We start from the raw sequence: 20,130 nt of genomic DNA on the forward strand, positions 1-20,130 counted from the left end.
CAGCATACATCAAAGGCTACTTAATTACTGTCGACTTGTCTGGACCAAATTCTCCATTATTAATAAAACCTTGCTTATACCTATTACTCCCACAAACACGACCACGCCCAGTATATACTCATACCAGACCAGCCCACGATTTAGCATGAGCTAGAGCTAGAGCTGGGAGTATGTCTGTCCGTGTCTGTGTCTGTGTCTGTGCCTGTGCCTCCCCTCATCCAAATACATGCTGCCGATTAAGACAGCACAAGCCCCGACAACTCCACCCAACTTGAGTTCGCCACTTGTTGCTAAAAGTTTCACTTCCAACACTCTCACCCCCCATTTCCCAACTCCAACTTTCAACCTTTCAACAGTTCTTTACTTTTTCCAACTCCCAGTCCAGTCCTCCTTCATCACCAAATCTCTGAACAAGACCGATCAAATATTTCTAGATGCATAGCATACTTTCCCAAGTTTTGAGTTACTTACATTGACCCACTCTCCTCCACCTCCCACCTCTCTTCTCAAGTTGCTTATATCGACCGACCCACTCCCCCCACCTCTCATCTCCCCTTCCTTCGGCCAAGCACAAAAACAATCAAAAAGCAAGTGAAAATGGAACTCACATGGAGTATGTTTACCTCCTACATTCCCTACTTCGTCTCTGTATTAGCTCTTGTTCTCCTCCTTGAGCAGATCTCCTACCTCAAGAAGAAACGATTCTTGCCAGGCCCAACTCTTGTTTTCCCCTTCATTGGCAACGTCATCTCCTTGGTCACAAATCCGACCAGTTTCTGGGACCTCCAATCCTCCTACGCCAAGTCCACCCCTTTAGGTATCTCCGCCAACTACATTATCGGACGCTACATCCTCTACATTTACTCCACCGATCTCTCCCACAAAATCTTCGCCAACGTCCGCCCCGACGCCTTCCACCTCGTCGGTCACCCCTTCGGCAAGAAGCTCTTTGGCGAGCACAACTTAATCTACATGTTTGGGCAGGAACATAAAGACCTGCGTCGCCGGATTGCCCCCAATTTCACCCCCAAAGCACTCCAAACTTACACCAATATCCAACAGCGGATTATTCTCAAACACCTGGAGTCCTGGTGCAATACCTCAAAAGGCAAGTCAATCCCGCTTCGCATCCTATGCCGCAACATGAATTTGGAAACCTCACAAACGGTTTTCGTGGGCCCTTACTTAAACGAGGAGTCCCGTAAAAGGTTCAATGAAGATTACAATTTCTTCAACGTCGGCTTGATGAAGCTCCCCATCGATTTACCGGGGTTCGCCTTCAGAAACGCGAGGTTGGCTGTGCAGAGACTCGTTGACACGCTTGCCGGCTGTGCGGAGGAGAGCGAGAAGAGGATGAAATCCGGCGAAGAACCGACATGCCTGATTGACTTCTGGATGCAAGATAATTTGAGGGAATTATCAGAAAAGCCGTATGAATATAGCTACAAAGAAATCGGCGGTCATTTGTTTGACTTCTTGTTCGCCGCACAAGACGCCTCAACTTCTTCTTTACTGTGGGCGGTGGCTTATTTGGATTCTCATCCACATGTTCTTGACAAAGTCAGAAAAGAGGTGGCTAAGTACTGGGTGCCGGAAGACGGCTCCATTATCACCGGCGAGAAGCTGAGGGAGATGAAGTACACAGAGGCGGTGGCGCGTGAGGTGGTGAGGATCAGAGCTCCGGCGACAATGGTTCCACACATCGCCGGGGTGGATTTTCCATTGACAGAGAATTACGTAATTCCAAAGGGCACAATCGTCTTTCCATCTGTATTTGACTCGTCTTTTCAGGGGTTCACGGAACCGGAGGCGTTCGACCCGGACCGGTTCACGGAGGAGAGGCAGGAGGACCGGGTCTACAAAAAGAACTTTCTAGCATTTGGGGCTGGGGCCCACCAGTGCGTGGGGCAGAGGTACGCTATTAATCACCTGATGTTGTTCATCGCCATGTTCGCCACGTTGGTCAATTTCAAGAGGGACAGAATGGACGGCTGTGATGAAATCTCTTACGTCCCCACGATCGTTCCTAAGGACGACTGCAGGGTATCTCTCTCACAGAGATGCACCCAATTCCCCTCTCTCGAATGACGGGAATACCCCTTTGTATTTGATTCTTTTGTTGGATGTGGATGTTGTTTGTTGGGGGTGTTAGTGTCAATGACACAAAAAAATAAGTGTACAATATCTCGAGAGAAAAAAAAAAAAAGAAAAAAGAAAAAGAGAGAGAGAGAGAATTGATTGGGTGGGAAATTCTAATCCGAATTGATTTGGTCAAATCAGAATCAATTATATGATAAATATAATAAACTTGTCGTGTGATTGGTTTGAAGTTTAAGAAAAGTGACAAATCATACTTGTCATGTGATTGGTATATAATTTATAAAAAAAGCACCAATTATATTTATTATTTGATTAATTTGGTTGAATCAAATTTAATTTGAATAAAAGAAATTAGATGGGAATTTGTGTGGGAGGAATTATTGTTGTAAAAAAAAGTTAAAATTAGTGTCTGATTGTTGAAAGGAATAAAATAATTATGGGTTGTGAAATTGTTTATTAATTTGTGTCTTTGCAATTTGTGTATAATAATAAGTTGGCATCTAACTGGCAATTTGTCTTCATATTGCCGTTGGTTGGCATTGCTTCTCTGGCTATCACAATCACTTATCATTGCTTTTTTTTTATTTATTTATTTATTGTCATAACTTAATATTAAGTGTTTTAAATTTTATAATTTTACGTGTAATATATAACCAATGATGTTTATTTCAATTAACGAAGTTGAAATCCTCATGATTTTTGAGGGTATGGTTTGAACTCCGTCTTATAAGTGGGATGTTGTGTCTACTGAATAATAGGTATGTTGTTTCTACTCTAATAGTAGATGTTGTATTTGATATTATTTATCAGTGTTTGATTGTAGTAATGGTCTTCGTTGTATATTGATATCCGATATGAATGATTGTAACCAATTTATTTCAATTAATTATAATTCACCTCTCTTACTTCAATATATATATATATATATATGTGTGTGTGTGCGCATGCACGCGTGAGTGAGAAACTTTACACCAACAATCCCTTGCTTGAATAATTGTGTCTATGAATTTATTATAATATGAATTTATTGATCGAATTATGTATTAATCAATTGTCTCAAAAAAAAATAAAAATAAAATTTTGAAATAGTGGAAAGGGTGAAAGGACATGAGAGTTGTTAATGGGTCATTATCATCAAATGATGTGGTGGGGGATGCCCTATTATTGCAAATTGTGACACATGTTATGTTTGTGTAATTTTTATAAATATCATTTAAAATAAAGTATTTATAAAAATTTATTATTTAATAAAATATATACAAGATAATAAGTTTATATTAGATTTAAAAAGAAAATAATGACAAAAAAGAGATTAAAGAAATGGAAAGATGTATCAAAAGATAATTGGAGTAGAAAGTTAGATGAAAATTTTAAAAGAATAAAATAAATGTAGAAAAAATATACCAAAGAAACGAGAGACACCAAACAAATGCTCTCCCTTAATATTTAAGTACAAATACTCAGTAGGAGTAGTTATGCTACTATAGTAATGTTCGACATTTTTATTCGTTAGGAATAATTACATCTACAATCTTAATTTATGGTCTGTTTATATAAATTTTTTTTTTTTGTACAGCTATCGGTGCACGGTACGCTCAATGAGTCTGCAAAAGTACTTAAAAATTATAAATAATTAATATTTTTATTGAAAAATTAGCTTAAAAATATAAAATTTAGAGAGGTATTTTAGTAAATCCGTTAAGAAATATTAAAATTACTATTATTTGGTATTCAAAAATTGATACGATAATAAAATTCTCTTTTGTAATAGTGTAGGCTATAAAAACCTCCTGTACCAATTAAAAAATAAGGGTAGTTTATATAATAGCGTTGACGTTTTTTCGAGATGCATCGTAATTTTTTAAAAAACAAATGTGGTTTATGTAAATGATGTTAACATTTTTCATGGGTGTATGTGATTATCCAAAAGACTGGAATGATTTGTGTAACAGACCATACTTCAGGGAGTGTAAATATAATTATCCCTTTTAATTATCTAACTACTGTGTGATCCATACTATGCAGGGGTTTGATCTAATTATGATTAAAATTACGTTTTATAAGATTTTTAAATTATGGAAAAGTTAATTGATGTTTTTTTTCAAATGACAGTGCATCAATATTGATAAATTGTTTTTTACAAATTTACAGTGAGCAGAACATCTACAAACATTAAAGGATTTTAATTTCAAAATCAAATCTAGAAATAATACTTGCGTGTGAATTATGATAACAGAAAATCACTAATTAGTATTAATTAATTGAATTATATGAATAAATCATTGCAAAGATAAAGTTTAAAATTTTAATGATAAATTCTATTTTACCCTTTTACATTCTCATAAAATAGCCAAAATCAAACCCCCTTCCTGTTTTAATAAATTCAGCGCTAAATGTCCTGTTTTAACGGATTTTTTGTGAATTTTTACCTTTTCATCCTTAATTGATAAAAATGCTCATGTAGTGTGTTCAGAATTACCATGGTCAAATTTGTTTTTACTAATTTTTCATCACTCCTAAGAAATAAATAATTTTGTTCATAAATATATTTACTTAGATATCAATACCAAAATCATATGCAATTTTTTTTTTATAAATTTATAAATTGAATTACATAAAATAATATAATAAAGTTTATTTAAGTATTTATATCAATGAATGTTAATCAATATAATAAGAATAAATTTAAAGACCATATTCAAAATTATGAAATGCAATAAATAATGTTGATGGATATAAATAAAAGTTAATTAAGTGTATTTTTTGAAATTTGATAATGAAACTATGTTCTCTATCCACTGAAATTTTCATGTCCAAAGTACCAACTAAAATCATCTAACTACATATAATAATTAGTTGAGCTTATCCTAAGCGTATAATGCAATATTCTTGGTGATTTCTGGGACTAGCTAGTCTATTAGACCACACCACATCCTGGATAAACCCAATCGAGTATCGACAATCAACTAGCATATAATAACACAGTAATTGAAACGACAGGAAACAGGTAGCAGCAACCTTAGAGTTGTTTGTTGCAAGTATGGTGAAGGACGGGATTCTCAAGCAATTACAGCTATGGTTAGAAAAGTCGGTTAGAAAAGTCGATTCACCAAAACAAAGTAGATTGTGCTTCATGAGGTCGATCGTGTAGTACATAAATACGGCGTTGCACCACCCATAGCATTTAAAACCTATGCATAGTAATTCAAGCTGGCTTTCTTTTTTGCTTGAACTTGTATGATGCCTTCATTGAAATCTTCATGGTTTACCTGGAAAAAAACCATTGAAAATTGTGGAAAGAAGGCAGATTTTAGAGCAATAGTTATAGATCAGCAACCTGAAATGAAACAAAAGAAAACGGAACGGAGCAACACTTTTGCCAACTTCTTCCAGGATTAGTGAAACATCATGCTCCAGGTGTAAAAGGCAAGAAAAGAAAAGAACAACTCCATCAGCCAGTAGCACAATTTGTGTTTGCGATAGAAGCACAAGAGCATGCGCGCGCGCGCACACACACACACAAAAAGAGAGAGAGAGAGAGAAACACCTCAGTGGCATCTCGACGAAGTGCTAACATGCCTGCTTCCACACAAACAGCTTTAAGTTGAGCCCCATTGAAGTCATCTGTGGAGCGAGCAAGCTCCTCAAAGTTGACATCTGGATGAACATTCATCTTTCTGGAGTGGATCTACAATAAAAGAAAATATCTAAGTTGCAGGTACAAATAAAAGATTGTCATCCCTTAAAAACTGGATATCACCCTGAACTCAGAAACCAGCAACACCATTAAATCCAAACTCAAACATTACAACTTTATAAGTCCTCAACTAGAAGGTCTACCTGCAAAATGCGAGCTCTTGCTTCCTCAGTTGGATGGGGAAATTCAATTTTACGATCCAGCCGACCAGAACGCATCAAGGCAGGATCCAAGATATCTGCTCGATTTGTTGCTGCTATCACCTGAACAGAAAAAGAGAATCAGAAACCACAAAAAGTAGTTAAAAACATGAGCTATTAGTAACCAGATATGAACCGGCATAGTAGGCACTTTCACAGCAAAACAGGTAAAAGTAACTGCAGATTAGATTCATTATTGCTGTGGGCTCAAAGATATTACAATGATAGCATATACTACATCCCTCCCATCAAAGGTTAAACAACAACAGAAAGTACCAATAAAGTTGTAACAATTTATGATAAAATATCAGTCTTATACTGCAGAATACGTCATTACCCAGAACATAATAGACAAATGTTAAAAGAAGATGCAATAAAGAAGCCAATGAGAACCTTAATCCGATCATCACTGCTAAAACCATCAAGTTGATTGAGCAATTCCAACATAGTCCTTTGCACCTCTCTGTCCCCACTAACTTCACTGCATAATAGAAAGCATCGACGCTTATCAGTATAGACATGGCATCATAGCCGTCATTCTATCCAAATCCTTAAGAACCTCAAGGTCCAAAAACTTGTACAGGCTTTATGGAAAATCAAGCAAACTGCAATTTGGATGAGCACCTATCAAACCGCTTTGTACCAATAGCATCAATCTCATCAATAAATATGATGCAAGGAGATTTTTCTTTGGCAAGTTGGAAAGCATCACGAACAAGTTTTGCACCATCACCAATGAACATCTAAGTAGACAAGAAGTTGGAATATCAGTATAAGAAAGTAGCATAGAATCTTAAGTAAAGCAAATAACAAAGCTAAATAAGCCGGAGATTCATCATTATATTCCACATGCTCATGTTAGACCAATATCAAAAGTAAATATTGCACATCGCAAGGGTGATAATACTAGCAAGAATTTCAGCTGTGAATGTTAGGTCATGGAATCAAAACCATGCAAAGGTGAGACTCATCGAGATTTAGGTCACTTCAGGCCAATGATGAAAGAATAAGTGGTTGCTTGAAAGACAGAGCACTGATAGACTTGCATACGTGCAACTACGATCATATCCAATCAAATTTGGGGGAAATGTATTCAGTTTAATATTTGCTCTTTTACATCTAGCTGTTACAGATATGACCAAGTTAGGCCATTGACTGCAACTCATACATCTCCATCATCTCATTCTCTGCCATATCCAGTATACCTTCCGGGACTGACAAAATCAACCATGTCATGAGACGTGTGATCGTGGCTGAAAATTCTGATGGGATGAATCATGGTGGACCTCACACCAAAGTATGATCTCCCACCCAACCTTCCACCAAGTTAGCAATTCTACTATACTAACAGATTTAGAGACTGCTAAGGGCTTAACCATCAGTCTGTGCCAAGAAACCAGTGAAGGACTCTGCACAAGCAGACCCTCAAAGATGACAAAAGACAATACCTTGTCAACATTCACCTGATTTCAAGAAAGTATCACTTTTCAACTATAACATTTAGCTTTAGATAAAATGTCGACTCTGGTGCTCTTCGGTCTAGGAAACAAACCATTGGCACTTATCACATGGTAACAACTAACAACATTAACTGAGAGGCAGAGTATAAGATATTTGAAATCAACATCATTCACATCCCCCCAGCCAAATGAGGAGAAGTATCAGAATTATTAGAGAGAAAACATTCAGCATACTATACCTGTACAAGCTGTGGGCCTGCTAGCTTCAGAAAAGTAGCATTTGTTTGCGCAGCACATGCACGGGCCATTAAGGTTTTCCCTGTCCCAGGAGGACCATATAAAAGGACCCCCTTCGGTGGGCGAATTCCTAACTTCTGAAATCTCTCTTTGTGTGTCATGGGCAATACAATTGCCTCAACCAATTCTTGAATCTGCAACAATCATAGAGGTTGCAAAAAGAAATATATGTATCAGATATTTTAAGCAATTGTGAGTATCAATTGATCTAAAGGGATTAACTTACCTGTTTCTCCAAGCCCCCAATATCGTTGTAGTCTTCAGTTGGTTTCTCATCAACCTCCATAGCCTTGACACGTGAGTCATACTCGGATGGCAAAGTATCCAAGATTAGATAACTGTCCTTATTCACGCCAACCAGATCACCGGGCTTCAACTTATCAGGGTCAACCAGACCTACTACAGGCAGGAAAATTGTCTGCAATTGACACATAGTATCTTTAGATGTATTCGTGGGTTTCATAAAGAGCAGAACTCCAGTTTCCACTTTCCAGTACAGAGACTAGGCATGATCAAAGCATACATTCTAAAGCCGCATTGCTTTAAGATTCCCACTATGCATCAAGCGAATGAATTGAGTAATACATTCAACTACTGGTACCAAATTTTGATTTGATGTACCACAGGATATATATAAAGAGATTAAATTAAAGACAGAAAATGTTTGGACATTTTCCAGTATCATTCTCAACAAGAAGGGAGGGGGCATATGAAGAAGTAGAGATGCATGGCAATATGCTGTCCTACCTGGCGCGTGGATGTTTTTAGCACCACACATTTACCCTTCCTTTGCGAGTCAAGATCAATGTTCGCACCATCTTCCTCAGCCTCTTCCTCTGGGTTCATTTCCAAAATCTGACAAAAATTGATAACAGAAGCAGAACACATTATTTCCATTTCCATGATAACATGACAGGCTGTACTGCACATAACACAGTCCGTTGAACCCCTTTCGAAAGAGAAAGTCCAAGGAAGCACATTCTATGATTGACCTATGCCTACTCCTACAATGGCAATATCCAGAACTGCGCTCCGTAGGGTGGGGAAGGCTACTGGTAATACAGAAATTAAGTACAGAAAGCCGGGAATACTCTATACTTGTACAGGGCTAGAGACTATAGGCTCTCCAGGCAATCAATCTATGCTGACACCTCCCAGGTAAGGGAAAGTCTCACAAGGTCTCCTCTGTACCACGTCCCGTTATCTTCTTTTGTGTAGCTACCGCTGAGCTGATTGGAAAGCTACCTTGAAATATTATGATCAGAACTTGCATAGAAATGCATAGACCAGACATCATAAGAGATGATACAGACCTGAAGAGGTATGTAGCTTTAATAAGCAGAACCAAAATAACTCTTAAAGGAACTGATCTGCTATTAATTGTCACTTAAACCGACCTTCCAAGGCATCCTTGTAACAAACATCACCTTCCACAATCACAAGGTAACAAGAAAAGAAAATTCCATTTCCTTTATGCACCTGCTGAAACCATGCCAACAATGATCTCCCCCAAAAGCTACATTACTCCACCTCCACTACCATTACACAGATGTTATAAGACTCAACTGCAAAACTGATGAGCAGATGATGCATATACTGGAAGACGTCAATATTGCCTGTTAATTCTCAAGCAGAACAAAGAACTCATTCCAACTTTGAGCATCCCACTTTATCAAAATATAACCATCCAAAATTAAGCAAATCCAATCCTTACCCTAAATAACAATATTACATGACCAAAATTCAGCTGAGTTTTACACCGTTTTGCAACCACTGTTACCCATCTCCAATCATTCCTGCTGTATCACTCAGACCTCTGCCCTTCCAGCTACATTATCACGCAATCAACACTAGCACCAACTTGTCCAAAGAATACCGACTCCTCTAGTAATTGCTTACATACAGAATCTCCTACCCTTCCCGAGTCCCAGGTGAACCCAATAACAGCCCACTTTCCCTAGTTATCATGCAACCACCTTAAAAACCCTAGGCCACTACAGAGAAAAGAGTCCTGGATAACTTTAGTTCCTTCCTTTCCTGAATCCCAAATAATAGAAAGAAAAAAGCCCAAAGCTTCAACTTAACAGCCAAAGTCTAACCCTAATTAAAGATGAGTACCTCAACAATGTTGCCAACCAAGTAAGGCAGCTGCTTGTTCAGCTTGATTTTTTCTTGATTCTCTTTTATCTTCTCCTTGAATGATTCTAACTCCAAGTTCGTCCTCTGCAACTCTTCCTGCCAAAAGGGCCAAACAAAAAAGCTTATCATACAACCGCGGAAACAAACTCTGATTGAACTTCCTAACCTCAAAACTGATTCCAGTTCAGCACATAATTCCTTCTTTCTCAACCATTTGCCGTACGCAATCAAAAGAAAAAAAAAAAACAGAGAAAGCGCAAACCTTCAAGATTCTGATTTCGTTATCGAGAAGGCGAGAGGCCCTCTGTATGTCTTCAGTTGTCATTGAAGAAAGCTGATCGTCCTCGAAGTTGTCTTCCACCATCGGCGTCGCCATCTCCGACCAACTGCCTAGTCTGTGTGTGTGTGTGTGTGAGAGAGAGAGAGAGAGAGAGAAAAAATTCAGTCGGAAACTGTAGTTGCCTTGTAAAAGGGGATATAAAAATATGGGCCGGACAATTCTGGTCTTGGGATATTGGGCTTATGTAAATTAGCCCAATTGGACAGAGTTAGAAAGAGGCCCAAACCCAATAGAATGGGCCTTTGCTGATTGGATCTTAGTCTAATCACTTTCTGTTAATTAAGGGGGGGCCTGTAACTACTTTTGGTATATGTTCAGGCCCTCTTTTTCAGGTGATGAGGTTTAAATGCTACTGATAATTTTAGAATAATTATTAAAACTAAAATTAAAGTGATTAATATTAAATTGTCTAATCTAATGTTTATTAGTATTGATAAAGTAACGGATATAAGTTATATGCTATTTATTTTTTTATTATAATTGCGAATTAAATTGTAGCTTATTTAAAATTTCTCAAAATACCCTTGATCTTTTTCTTCTAGCACTAATCATAATTAATATTTTTCTTTCACTAAAATGTAATATATTTTTATATATAGTTAGAAAGAATTCTTAACCGTTAAGGAGTTCTAATCGCCAAGGAATCCAGGGTTTTTGGGGGCCTCCTTCGTTTGCAAGGAGTCCTTTCTTATTAGGCTTAATGTGGTTCCAAAGTGGCTGCTGACACCTAAGTCAACTGAATGCCACAATATTTGACTTTAATTATGGTCCGAGTAGGAAATGTCCTGAGCCTCCTCCCTTGGCCAAACTGAATGCCGCTTGCCAAATCCTTTTGGGTCTTCTAGGATGCTACAGGCCTATCGTTTTTTTCTTCTTTTTGGATCGCTTAGACCTCATTGGGCCAATTTATTTTTATACACATCATATATATATACACATTTATTTCTTTTTTATATGCCTCTATATATATATATATATTATCTATAATTTAAATAATTATGCCCATATGTTGAGTGTACTCCAAACTAGCAGTAACTTGGTAACTGATGATGCTAGTGATGTAGTCTTGAAACACCACTAAAACTAATAATACAAGATATGGAAAGTACACAAGAAACAAAAAGTAGTTGCAACTGTTGACAAGGAAACATATTTTCCATCACTGTGTAAGAAAATATCAGAGCAAGAAAACTGTTAATTTAGATGGTACAGAAACCAAGGCCCAAATTTGATTGGCACCCATTTGTAGCATAAAAAAGTCTGAACAAATTTTATTTCACAATACCAAATAGCTGCAGAAACTGATGAGTTTCGTGGCAGCAGGTAAGAATGTGATGTTGAATTTTACTCAACCAAGCTTTTGAATGTAGAGATGCAATCTAGCGCACGCTTGAACTCACCGTCTTCCAAGGCAATGGTGAAACGGCAGTAACCAGGGATGCCAGTCCAGGCAGCGCTGTTGATGCACAAACCGGTGCTCCTAAGCATGGCTTCCCTGATATTTGAGTCATCGAGTTTAACTTCCTGAGTGCTGGCGCCTTTGTTTATTTTGATCGTCTTGCCAAGATAGACAGACGGCTTTGCTAAAATGGAGACACCCGCTTGAGCCTCGAGCACCTCCCAACCACAACTTTGCAGTGTCTGTACATAAAGAGCATAAGAATATTGCATGAGCTAAGAGTTACATGTGAGAGAAAATTTTAGATGACATAGCGATGCTGGTGCTCAACAAACTGGAAGTAGGCAAAGAGTAGCGTTCGTTTCTGAAGCATGCTGTAGCTTTAGTTGTCATGGTACAACACAAGGAGAGGATAAAGTGAGAAGAATAATGATAACAGGACCATAAGTACAATGCTATAAAGCTTCTATTTGATGCTCGACTTATTTGCCAATGTTACTAGACAGTAGAGAATATGCAGACAATATGGATCCATTCGTGTGTGGACAAGATTGTTCGTCATGAAGCACCTATTATATAAAAGAATATTCATGATGAAAAGCAGATAAGTCTTCCGCCGTTAGAGAATACTATCAGACAGTTTTACTTGCAGTGATGGCGTCATCTCACCATAACACAGAACCCATGTATATATGCATGTGTGTGTGTTTGGATGGAGAGATAGGTGAAGATACTCAAACTAAATGATTCTCTGAAAATTATAACATAGTAATAACATTCCTAAGATATGAAATTTACCTGTTTCAATTGTTTATATCTATTTCCCAGGATTTCTCTCTGCTCTGAGATGGCCTTCAAGAGATCCCCTCTTTTCTCCTCTCCAACATCAAGCAACTTCTTAACCGTGTATTTAATAGTGTTGTGAGGTTTGCTTAATCCTGCGAAGCTATGGAATGTCTCCACCAAAGAAGGCTGGTTGATAAGCAGAAACCCAAATTTAATCCCACCAGTCAGCATCTTAAAAAATAATCCCCCAAGAAGAGATACGGAAAAGGCCGAGTTAGTGGAAGAAAGTCTATCCAGAGTGGCTCCCAGTTTCCAGTCCTCAAAGCCCGTCGTGTTAAATTCCACCCCCGAAAATGAAGTATCTAAAATGACCCTCGCTTCAAACTTAGCACATACAGATAATAACTTACTGATCTCTTCATTAGTGTAAAGCAGGCCTGTGGGATTGATAGTTGGACCAGAAATGTAGACCCATGGTTTCTTAATAGTCTCCAATGAACCCGTTAGTGTTTTCTCCGTCAACTTGTATCCTACTTCAGGAGTGGTTGGTATAGTTGCAATTTTTGCATTCAAGAATTTTGCAGCAGATACCAAGTTCCCATTTGAACCGATTGGGAAGCACAGTGTTCCACCCTCTTGGATGCAACAGAGTACCAACTTACTGAAAAGTGCCATTGTACAGTCTGCATATATAAATTCGGTGTTACTGTCACATGGATAGCCATAACTGCTGCTAATCAACTGTCTGATGCCAGATGTGACATCAGTTTCAGACTCTGTTATGTTCTGCCTTGCAAAACTCTCAAAGATGGCGGCCCTAACTGGTCTTGTTATGGGCAAAAAGCTTTGATCAACATCCATATGTACCAGGGGAGATTCATCAGATTCATTGACTGCCAACTCGGCACGATCCAGTATGGACTTTTGGGAACCGATAAAGCCATTTACCTCAGAAGTTCTCGTCTTCTCACCAATCCTCTGGAGACAAGAGAAAAGACCTCGCCCAGTGTTAGATTATCCAGAAACATTTAGAAAGAATTTTTCAAATCCCAATCTATTGCATCTAAATTAGCATCATGTGTTACAAGCATTTATGATGGCTATAGAAACACTAATCTTGGGGCGACTAGACTTGGACTTTCTAGAGAGTGCTGAATTCATAAGTTGAATTGTAGTGAGGCCTGCTAGAAGCATATGCATCATAAGACAACCATGATATGGAGATCTAGAAGTGCAAGCTTTTCAAAGTTATGATAATCAGAAGACCATAAGTTAAAGTCTAGAAGTTTGTGACTTTAAGGTCAGAAGATATTGATGAGCCAGAAAATGTTAATAAAGAAAGAACAGCAGCAATCTCATTTTAGGTCTTTCAAAGGTAGATTTTGTTTCATTATTTTAGACATAAACACTTGCCTCAAGTTGCCATAACAATCTTAACCATGTTTCTGATGAGAAAGCTCCATAATTGTCTACCACCCCTCATCTCCCTAGCGGCAGTTGAGAAAGGGAATTGAAAATAATTTGCAACCATATGAGCAACAACTACCAGTAATTTCAACATAGACTAACCTGTGAAGGTGGATGTCGATCAGCAAGCTGAAAAGCTAGAAGCTCATGAAAAAGACAACCATAGTAGTATTGACTAATTATAGAAGTATTTCCCTGTAAAAGCTCCACAGTCTTGCATAGTGCTTTAAAAATTGCCTCCTCCTCTGATATCACAAATGCCACTTCCAAATCTGTATAAACCTGGAATCCGGAGAAGCCGTATTTGCTGAGTGCATAACTTAATGATGAAATTATGAAGATGTAACAAAATATTTAATCAGCAGCCATAGCATCAATTGAGAGCTGAGTTAATTTTGTAACTACTTCAACACATATATACCTGATTTTTCAATAAGCCGCATACAATAGCTGCGTGCGAAGGAAGAGGACTTCCAGCAAGATATTTAAAGACTCCATTGGAACTTGGCAGGCTAGATAGCTCAAAGTGGTCTGATATATCTAGGAACAATCGGCAGCCAATTTCTCTCGTGATATCTAAAAGATGTTCAAATGAGGAACTAGTGACTGACTCAAACTGAGCCATCCCAGTGACTACTACCTCTGGCTTCAATCTTTTAATCAGCTCTACCATCAAATCTGACTGGCGTGGAGCTTCAATGACTGTGATTGCTTCCTCGGAATGTTTTCCAATTTCTGTCTTCTGCAAGGAAACTCAAGATGTGAAAAGGAATGGTGTGTACACCCACCATTCACTGAAAGTGTTTGGAGTTCCATCCCAAAAGCCTCCAGATAAAGCATCTATAATGGAAATGACAACAATCTATACAATGAATCATGAGAGTCTCCATGATGATGGCTTGTTTTGTATATTATATAAATATATATACACTCCACATGAGTGAGATGAAATATATCTTTTATTAATGATGAGATTACAAATTATGAAGTTTATATATATGTCATATATCTCTTATTTTTAGCAAAACCTTTTTTGACTTGTCGAGCCACAAACTTTTTAAGGTATATCTAGAAACAGAAAATTTTCTGGAGGGTCAAAGCATAGGGGAACAATATTCATGAACTACTTCTGTTCATATGAGTATCGTCCATTTTCTTCCTTATAATTTCAATGAAAAAATTTCGCTTTTTTCTTCTGACCTAATTTTTTGCTTTTTCTGTGTTAGTAAAGCAAAACATGATATTCTTACATGCTATTATAATCTCCAAGTTTTAATCAGATGTACAGTGTCTCAAACAACAAGGACAGTACCAGAAGCTGGCTTATTTTCTAAAGCAATTACATTTTACACAACACAAAGATCGAAAGTGATACAAGGGATAATGACTTGAACAATCAGTATACCTCAATATTTAGGGATGTTAACCACTGCCTTGGTAAATGTCGGGACAATTGTTCGTCAACGATGGCGAGGCGTGGAGACAACAGACGTAAAGCACTTTCAATTGCCACAGTCCTTGAAGGAAATACAACAACATTCTGGCCCACAACAGGAAATAAGAAAAGTGTGATAAATTAGATTATTTAGATGATTTTACACTAGCCTGAGATTTCATATGACCATCCAAATGGAAGAAATATCCAGAAAGAAAATTTTCATCACATAAAAGAAGATGCTTTATTGATAAGGCAGTTTGTGGCGAAGATTGAATCTTAGATAACTTGAACCACAAAGAAGACAAATATCAAAGTACAGTGGAAGAAAAAAATTATCTTACATCCGCAGTAAGTGGAACATGATGGTATGTTCTCATAAAGCCAGAGATCAGACTACGAAATCGTCTGCTTCCAGCTGGTGGTTCATATGGGAAAAATGAAATGTCTTTTAAAACATTAGCAAGATAAGCTAGGAAAGGAATCTTCTCATCCGCAACAGAGTCATCTTCAAAGGACAAATCTAGAGAGCTGCTAATATCATGGAATCCATTTCGGAGAAACTCAAAAATCTTTTTAACCTGTCACAGCAAATGAATCAATTCAGCGATTTCTTCATGTCATGAGGTTTTAACTATTTGTACGAGTACATGGAGAATTTTCATACCTGATTAGGTTGACGGAGCTGACAACTGTACACTGATAAAGCATGGGAAATACGACCACCGGCTTTGGCATAAGCCCATGCTGTTCGGGCACAAATTGGTTGGTCTCCAACAAGCCCCATGAAAAACTCAAAACGGTGTGGACTATTCTTTTCAATTTCAACTAATGCTGAGATATCTGTGTCAGCTGCCTGTAACAAGAGATCTCTGAAAAAGTACACTTTCATAGATATTATTATTAAATAGAGTTAAAGTAGAACCTGAAGAACTTTAGTCTGCCAAAGCTTATTAACACGCAGACCACGGCGCTCAAACAAACGTTTACATACGGCTTGTCCCGGGCGGCCACCCATATTAAAGATCATAATCCCCAAAGGTTTTATAACAGATATCCCTTCCTCAACAGCCCTTGCGATCAGTCCTAAGCCAAACTGATCTTCAACAAAGCCCTAAGGAGAAATAAAAACAAATCAACAGACTAGTGACAGCAGCTCCTGTAAAATAATGTTTCGGCAGATGAACGAACGGTCTATCATTGCGTGCAATATTGAAGAGGCTACAGATAATGGGTTTGAGACCAGACATAAAATTACAGCAACAATGACGAACAAAACTTTAGATACTATGACCAAGTAGCAAGTTGGCAACCCAACATATTTTTTACCTGAAAATGTGAAATTTTGCAGTCAATAACTCAATATACTGCATGAAGTTTACTGGCATGCCAGGAAAAGCCATCTTAAGTATAGATTCAGTCCAGTAAGCCTCCAAGAGGAGAATTGTGTCCTTCTATTCTTCCAAAAGCACATAACATGATATGTCAACCACAACAAACATGAAAGCGCGAATTTTCTTCATGGAAGATAGTTTTTGTGTTATCGTAAGGAAGAACATAAATGTTCATTAAAATTTGTGTCTACAGTTTGTTTGTCTCTGTTCAATACACTGAGAATCTATAATAAAGGGAAACGTGGAGAACCCTCATCAGCTATCAGTCTAAGATTCTCCATAACTTCATTGGAAGGATAAAGCACCAGTTGAGAAGCAAAAGCACAACTTAATAGTCCAGATATAATACTTACACTGCAAAATGTATTCTGCCTTTTAGAATGTCTTACACATATATCAAGAAAATCTTCACAATATAGAACTAAATAAACTGTAAGTTCATATACTTCAGGGTATAGCATTTTAGAAAATACACAAACTACATGCAAGATATACTGGATAATAATGTGAGTTGAAAGTGCATCCAAACCTGGAGGGCGCAATAGTTGCTCAGAGAATATAAGAATTCTTCACTGGCATTTTCTGTGATCATTTTGGACATTGCATCTGGATTAGGGTTAAGAATCTGCTCAACAAAATGAAACGAGAACGATTAGAATGTGGAAGATCTTGAAATAAACGTCAGTCTATTAACATCATGATAATCCCACAACCAGCAAATAGCTTTATTCGCCTTCTATTGACATGGAAAACATATTCATTTGTTAAACTGCAAGAAGATTTCTTTGAATTGATGAAATTACCTGGGGAATGCATCCAACGATTCGCTCAAGTTCAATCTGATTATCTCTGCAGTATGAAAGCAGATCAGATTCATGAAATTCGACCCTGTCAAGTAAAGTCTTGTTCTCCCCATCATAAATTGGTTGGCCCTTTTCATCCAAAGCATTCAAATACAGATTTATCCAAGAAATCTTTACTGCTCTTGGATTGATATCAAGCCCGTACACCTGCAAATTGGGATTTGAAATAATTAAGAAACCTTGTTTGATTTATGTCTTGAGCCTTCAATTACAAATTAGAAGAAAACGAAATGCAAAAAGAATTTAGTCAAAGGACAATAGAACGACAAATAAATGGAGTAACCAATTGTAGGATTAAAGGATCATGGACCTTCAAGGGTGACCACTTCTCTGCTATTGCAATGGATATCCAACCATTTCCACAACCAAGCTCAGCTACCGTCTTGTCCTTAAAAATAGAATCTGGATGTCTGTTGAGTCCCTCATAGAACGTGAAGGACCAATCCTCTGGGATAAAAATACTGGGTATAACCATCATCGTGAGTTTCTTCCTTTTCTGGAAACCTGTAACAAGTGATAGAACACTGTGAATGAAGCTAGCCAATGCAACAAGGGTGAAAAACAGAAGTGGAATTTAGTTTATCATTACATAAACAGAAGGAACAAAGCAAAAACTCAATATGTAGATGCAGATAAGTATAGAACGACCAAAATCTGAAATTGAAAACAACGGAAGGACAATAGAGAAACATATCAGGGACGAAAGGATCCTGAATGTTGTTTAATTACTTTGAAGTACAAAAGAATCGTATTCTGGACCTAGTGTAGTATCAGGATCCACTTAAAGGTCCCTCACCCCAAATAACTATTAAGGAGGACTCTTGTCAAGCTCATTCTAAAGTTATTTCAAAAACTACAACCTAAGTCCATAGCTCATTTGGAGCCTAAGCTGAACTCAAGTTGCAAGAGTACTCTGCTAAGGGAATTACTTTCTTTGATGGACATTAAAATTATCAGATATCCTGAACTTAAAAGGTTTGATACCTAGCATCCGTTGATTAAAATTTAAAATTCTTTCAAATATTAAATATATGTGAATGTTAAAAAAAGAAGAAGAAGAAGAAGAAGAAACTAGAAACACCACTAAAAGCAATTCAGATCAATAGTATAAGCATATTACATTCTTTCAACTGTAACGTCAAGTACTCATCTACTATAATCCAACTTTAATTTTAAGAAACAGGAAAAAAACAAATGCATGAGTGGGGACCTGTCACCATCGGTGAAACTTTGAACAAGCGCCGTGCAATTCACATGACCTTTTCTCAATTTTGGAAGTATCCATATTCTCCCAACACTTCTTTTCAGCCATTATCCACTTAGAAACACTAAATTAAGTTCCAACATCTAATTTCCTCGTCAAATCGCAACCGCAGACAAACTCATCCACACACACAACTACATAAATAGCATGCTTAACATCAAAATGGCGAGCGGACTGACCTTCATACTGTTCGAGAAATATGTCTTGAATTTGGAAATGGTAAGTCTGGAGACACTTCTCCGAGGCGTCCTTGGATTCGAAGCGTTTCTGCAGCTCGGAGAGGAAGATCCGAGCATCAGCTCGTGTCGTCGGATCCTCGAGACGCTCCAAAAGTGATCGGAGCGCACCGTACGCCGCGTCGCCGGACGGCTCACACTTCTTCAAGAACTCCTCCATCGATCCAAACGATCCCTTCGCCTCACCCATTCTACTATTACAAATACGCTGTACTGTCTGCGTGAGTGTGTGTATGTGTGTGCAGACACCGAGACTACTGCATACACTCTGAAGAAAAGAACCAGAAAACACTGGTGCGTGTATTTATACAACAGTTAAACGCACACACACACACAGAGTAACGCTTTTTAATTTTCTATATATATCATTATTTATTACTATATATAACAAAAAACGCATTTCTATAACAAATAATAATATATCTTTATATTATAAAAAATGCAAATTGGCCAATACTTTTTTTAATATAATTAATTGAAATAATCTCTTAATTATGTCATTTATTATAAAAATAGCAAAATGTATTTATTTTCTAATTCTCAAAAATATAAAAAAATATCTATACGTCCTAACTAAAACGGATGGCTAATCTTAAAAAAATCACAGCATATTCTTCTGATATTTGGTATAATTACATGATATTCCATTTAGTTTAAGAAATTACATCTAGTACCCTAAATTTTTTTCTATCTAACAAAGGTCCCTCCGTTAATCAGATTTCACCGAATTTAAAAAAATCGATCCAAAATTCATAGTTACGCACGTTAATGTTTTGCTAATATCAAATTTGATAAATTTTGATTGACGAATAGATTTATTTATCAGACAGAAGCAAATATCAAGGATACTAGACGTAAGTTTTCAAACCATAAGGGGTCTACGTATAATTGCACCAAATTATAGGGGGATAATGTAATTATCCCTTAATCTTATTATATATTTTAGGAAAAAAAATCGATATTCTCTGTAAATTTATAGGTTCACCCCCCTTAATAAGGTGTTAGTATAATAAATATCAGAGATTTTTTTTTATAAAATTTCGTCACTGGATA

At 37.2% G+C, this 20,130-nt stretch overlaps 3 protein-coding genes across 5 annotated transcripts; 1 reads left to right on the forward strand and 2 right to left on the reverse strand.

Annotated features, from left to right (window-relative positions):
* Positions 1 to 2,340, forward strand: LOC105172499 (cytochrome P450 710A11-like). The gene has a single exon (XM_011093950.3). The coding sequence runs from the start codon at positions 598 to 600 to the stop codon at positions 2,086 to 2,088; it is 1,491 nt and encodes a 496-aa protein (XP_011092252.1). The 5' UTR covers positions 1 to 597; the 3' UTR covers positions 2,089 to 2,340.
* A 2,713-nt stretch (positions 2,341 to 5,053) lies between these two features.
* Positions 5,054 to 10,347, reverse strand: LOC105172498 (26S proteasome regulatory subunit 6A homolog). Its single transcript, XM_011093949.3, has 10 exons — positions 10,156 to 10,347; positions 9,873 to 9,989; positions 8,502 to 8,609; positions 7,981 to 8,172; positions 7,697 to 7,888; positions 6,622 to 6,740; positions 6,391 to 6,478; positions 5,941 to 6,060; positions 5,648 to 5,788; positions 5,054 to 5,369 (listed from the first exon to the last, which is right to left on the reverse strand). Exons 1-10 carry the CDS (start codon positions 10,267 to 10,269, stop codon positions 5,292 to 5,294), a joined length of 1,269 nt encoding a protein of 422 aa, XP_011092251.1. The 5' UTR covers positions 10,270 to 10,347; the 3' UTR covers positions 5,054 to 5,291.
* A 1,022-nt stretch (positions 10,348 to 11,369) lies between these two features.
* Positions 11,370 to 19,361, reverse strand: LOC105172497 (methionine S-methyltransferase-like). Of its 3 annotated transcripts, none has more exons than XM_011093947.3 (12): positions 19,021 to 19,361; positions 17,888 to 18,081; positions 17,518 to 17,724; positions 17,244 to 17,339; positions 16,246 to 16,434; positions 15,988 to 16,176; positions 15,665 to 15,901; positions 15,291 to 15,425; positions 14,307 to 14,627; positions 13,988 to 14,167; positions 12,431 to 13,396; positions 11,370 to 11,874 (listed from the first exon to the last, which is right to left on the reverse strand). In XM_011093947.3, the coding sequence occupies exons 1-12, from the start codon at positions 19,265 to 19,267 to the stop codon at positions 11,578 to 11,580; spliced, it is 3,258 nt and encodes a 1,085-aa protein (XP_011092249.1). In that variant the 5' UTR covers positions 19,268 to 19,361; the 3' UTR covers positions 11,370 to 11,577. The 3 variants fall into 3 exon arrangements, with proteins under 3 accessions (XP_011092249.1, XP_020552878.1, XP_011092250.1); XM_020697219.2 differs by lacking the exon at positions 19,021 to 19,361 and adding an exon at positions 18,374 to 18,518; XM_011093948.3 differs by lacking the exon at positions 19,021 to 19,361 and adding an exon at positions 18,307 to 18,508.
* Positions 19,362 to 20,130: the final 769 nt, after the last annotated feature.

Source organism: Sesamum indicum, linkage group LG10 (assembly GCF_026168435.1).
Source record: "Sesamum indicum cultivar Baizhima isolate 11 linkage group LG10, ASM2616843v1, whole genome shotgun sequence".
Taxonomy (NCBI): domain Eukaryota; kingdom Viridiplantae; phylum Streptophyta; class Magnoliopsida; order Lamiales; family Pedaliaceae; genus Sesamum; species Sesamum indicum.

Excerpts from the sequence above, each read along its gene's own strand:
- LOC105172499 (XM_011093950.3), top strand. The coding sequence starts at position 598 with ATGGAACTCACATGGAGTATGTTTACCTCCTACATTCCCTACTTCGTC.
- LOC105172498 (XM_011093949.3), bottom strand. The coding sequence starts at position 10,269 with ATGGCGACGCCGATGGTGGAAGACAACTTCGAGGACGATCAGCTTTCT. Across the intron at positions 8,610-9,872 it reads TGGTTGGCAACATTGTTGAG|ATTTTGGAAATGAACCCAGA; the intron begins GTACTCATCTTT and ends AATTTTTGTCAG. Across the intron at positions 7,889-7,980 it reads TTGGGGGCTTGGAGAAACAG|ATTCAAGAATTGGTTGAGGC; the intron begins GTAAGTTAATCC and ends TGATTGTTGCAG.
- LOC105172497 (XM_011093947.3), bottom strand. The coding sequence starts at position 19,267 with ATGGGTGAGGCGAAGGGATCGTTTGGATCGATGGAGGAGTTCTTGAAG. Across the intron at positions 17,725-17,887 it reads AGAAGTGGTCACCCTTGAAG|GTGTACGGGCTTGATATCAA; the intron begins GTCCATGATCCT and ends CCCAATTTGCAG. Across the intron at positions 16,435-17,243 it reads GCAACTATTGCGCCCTCCAG|GGCTTTGTTGAAGATCAGTT; the intron begins GTTTGGATGCAC and ends ATTTCTCCTTAG.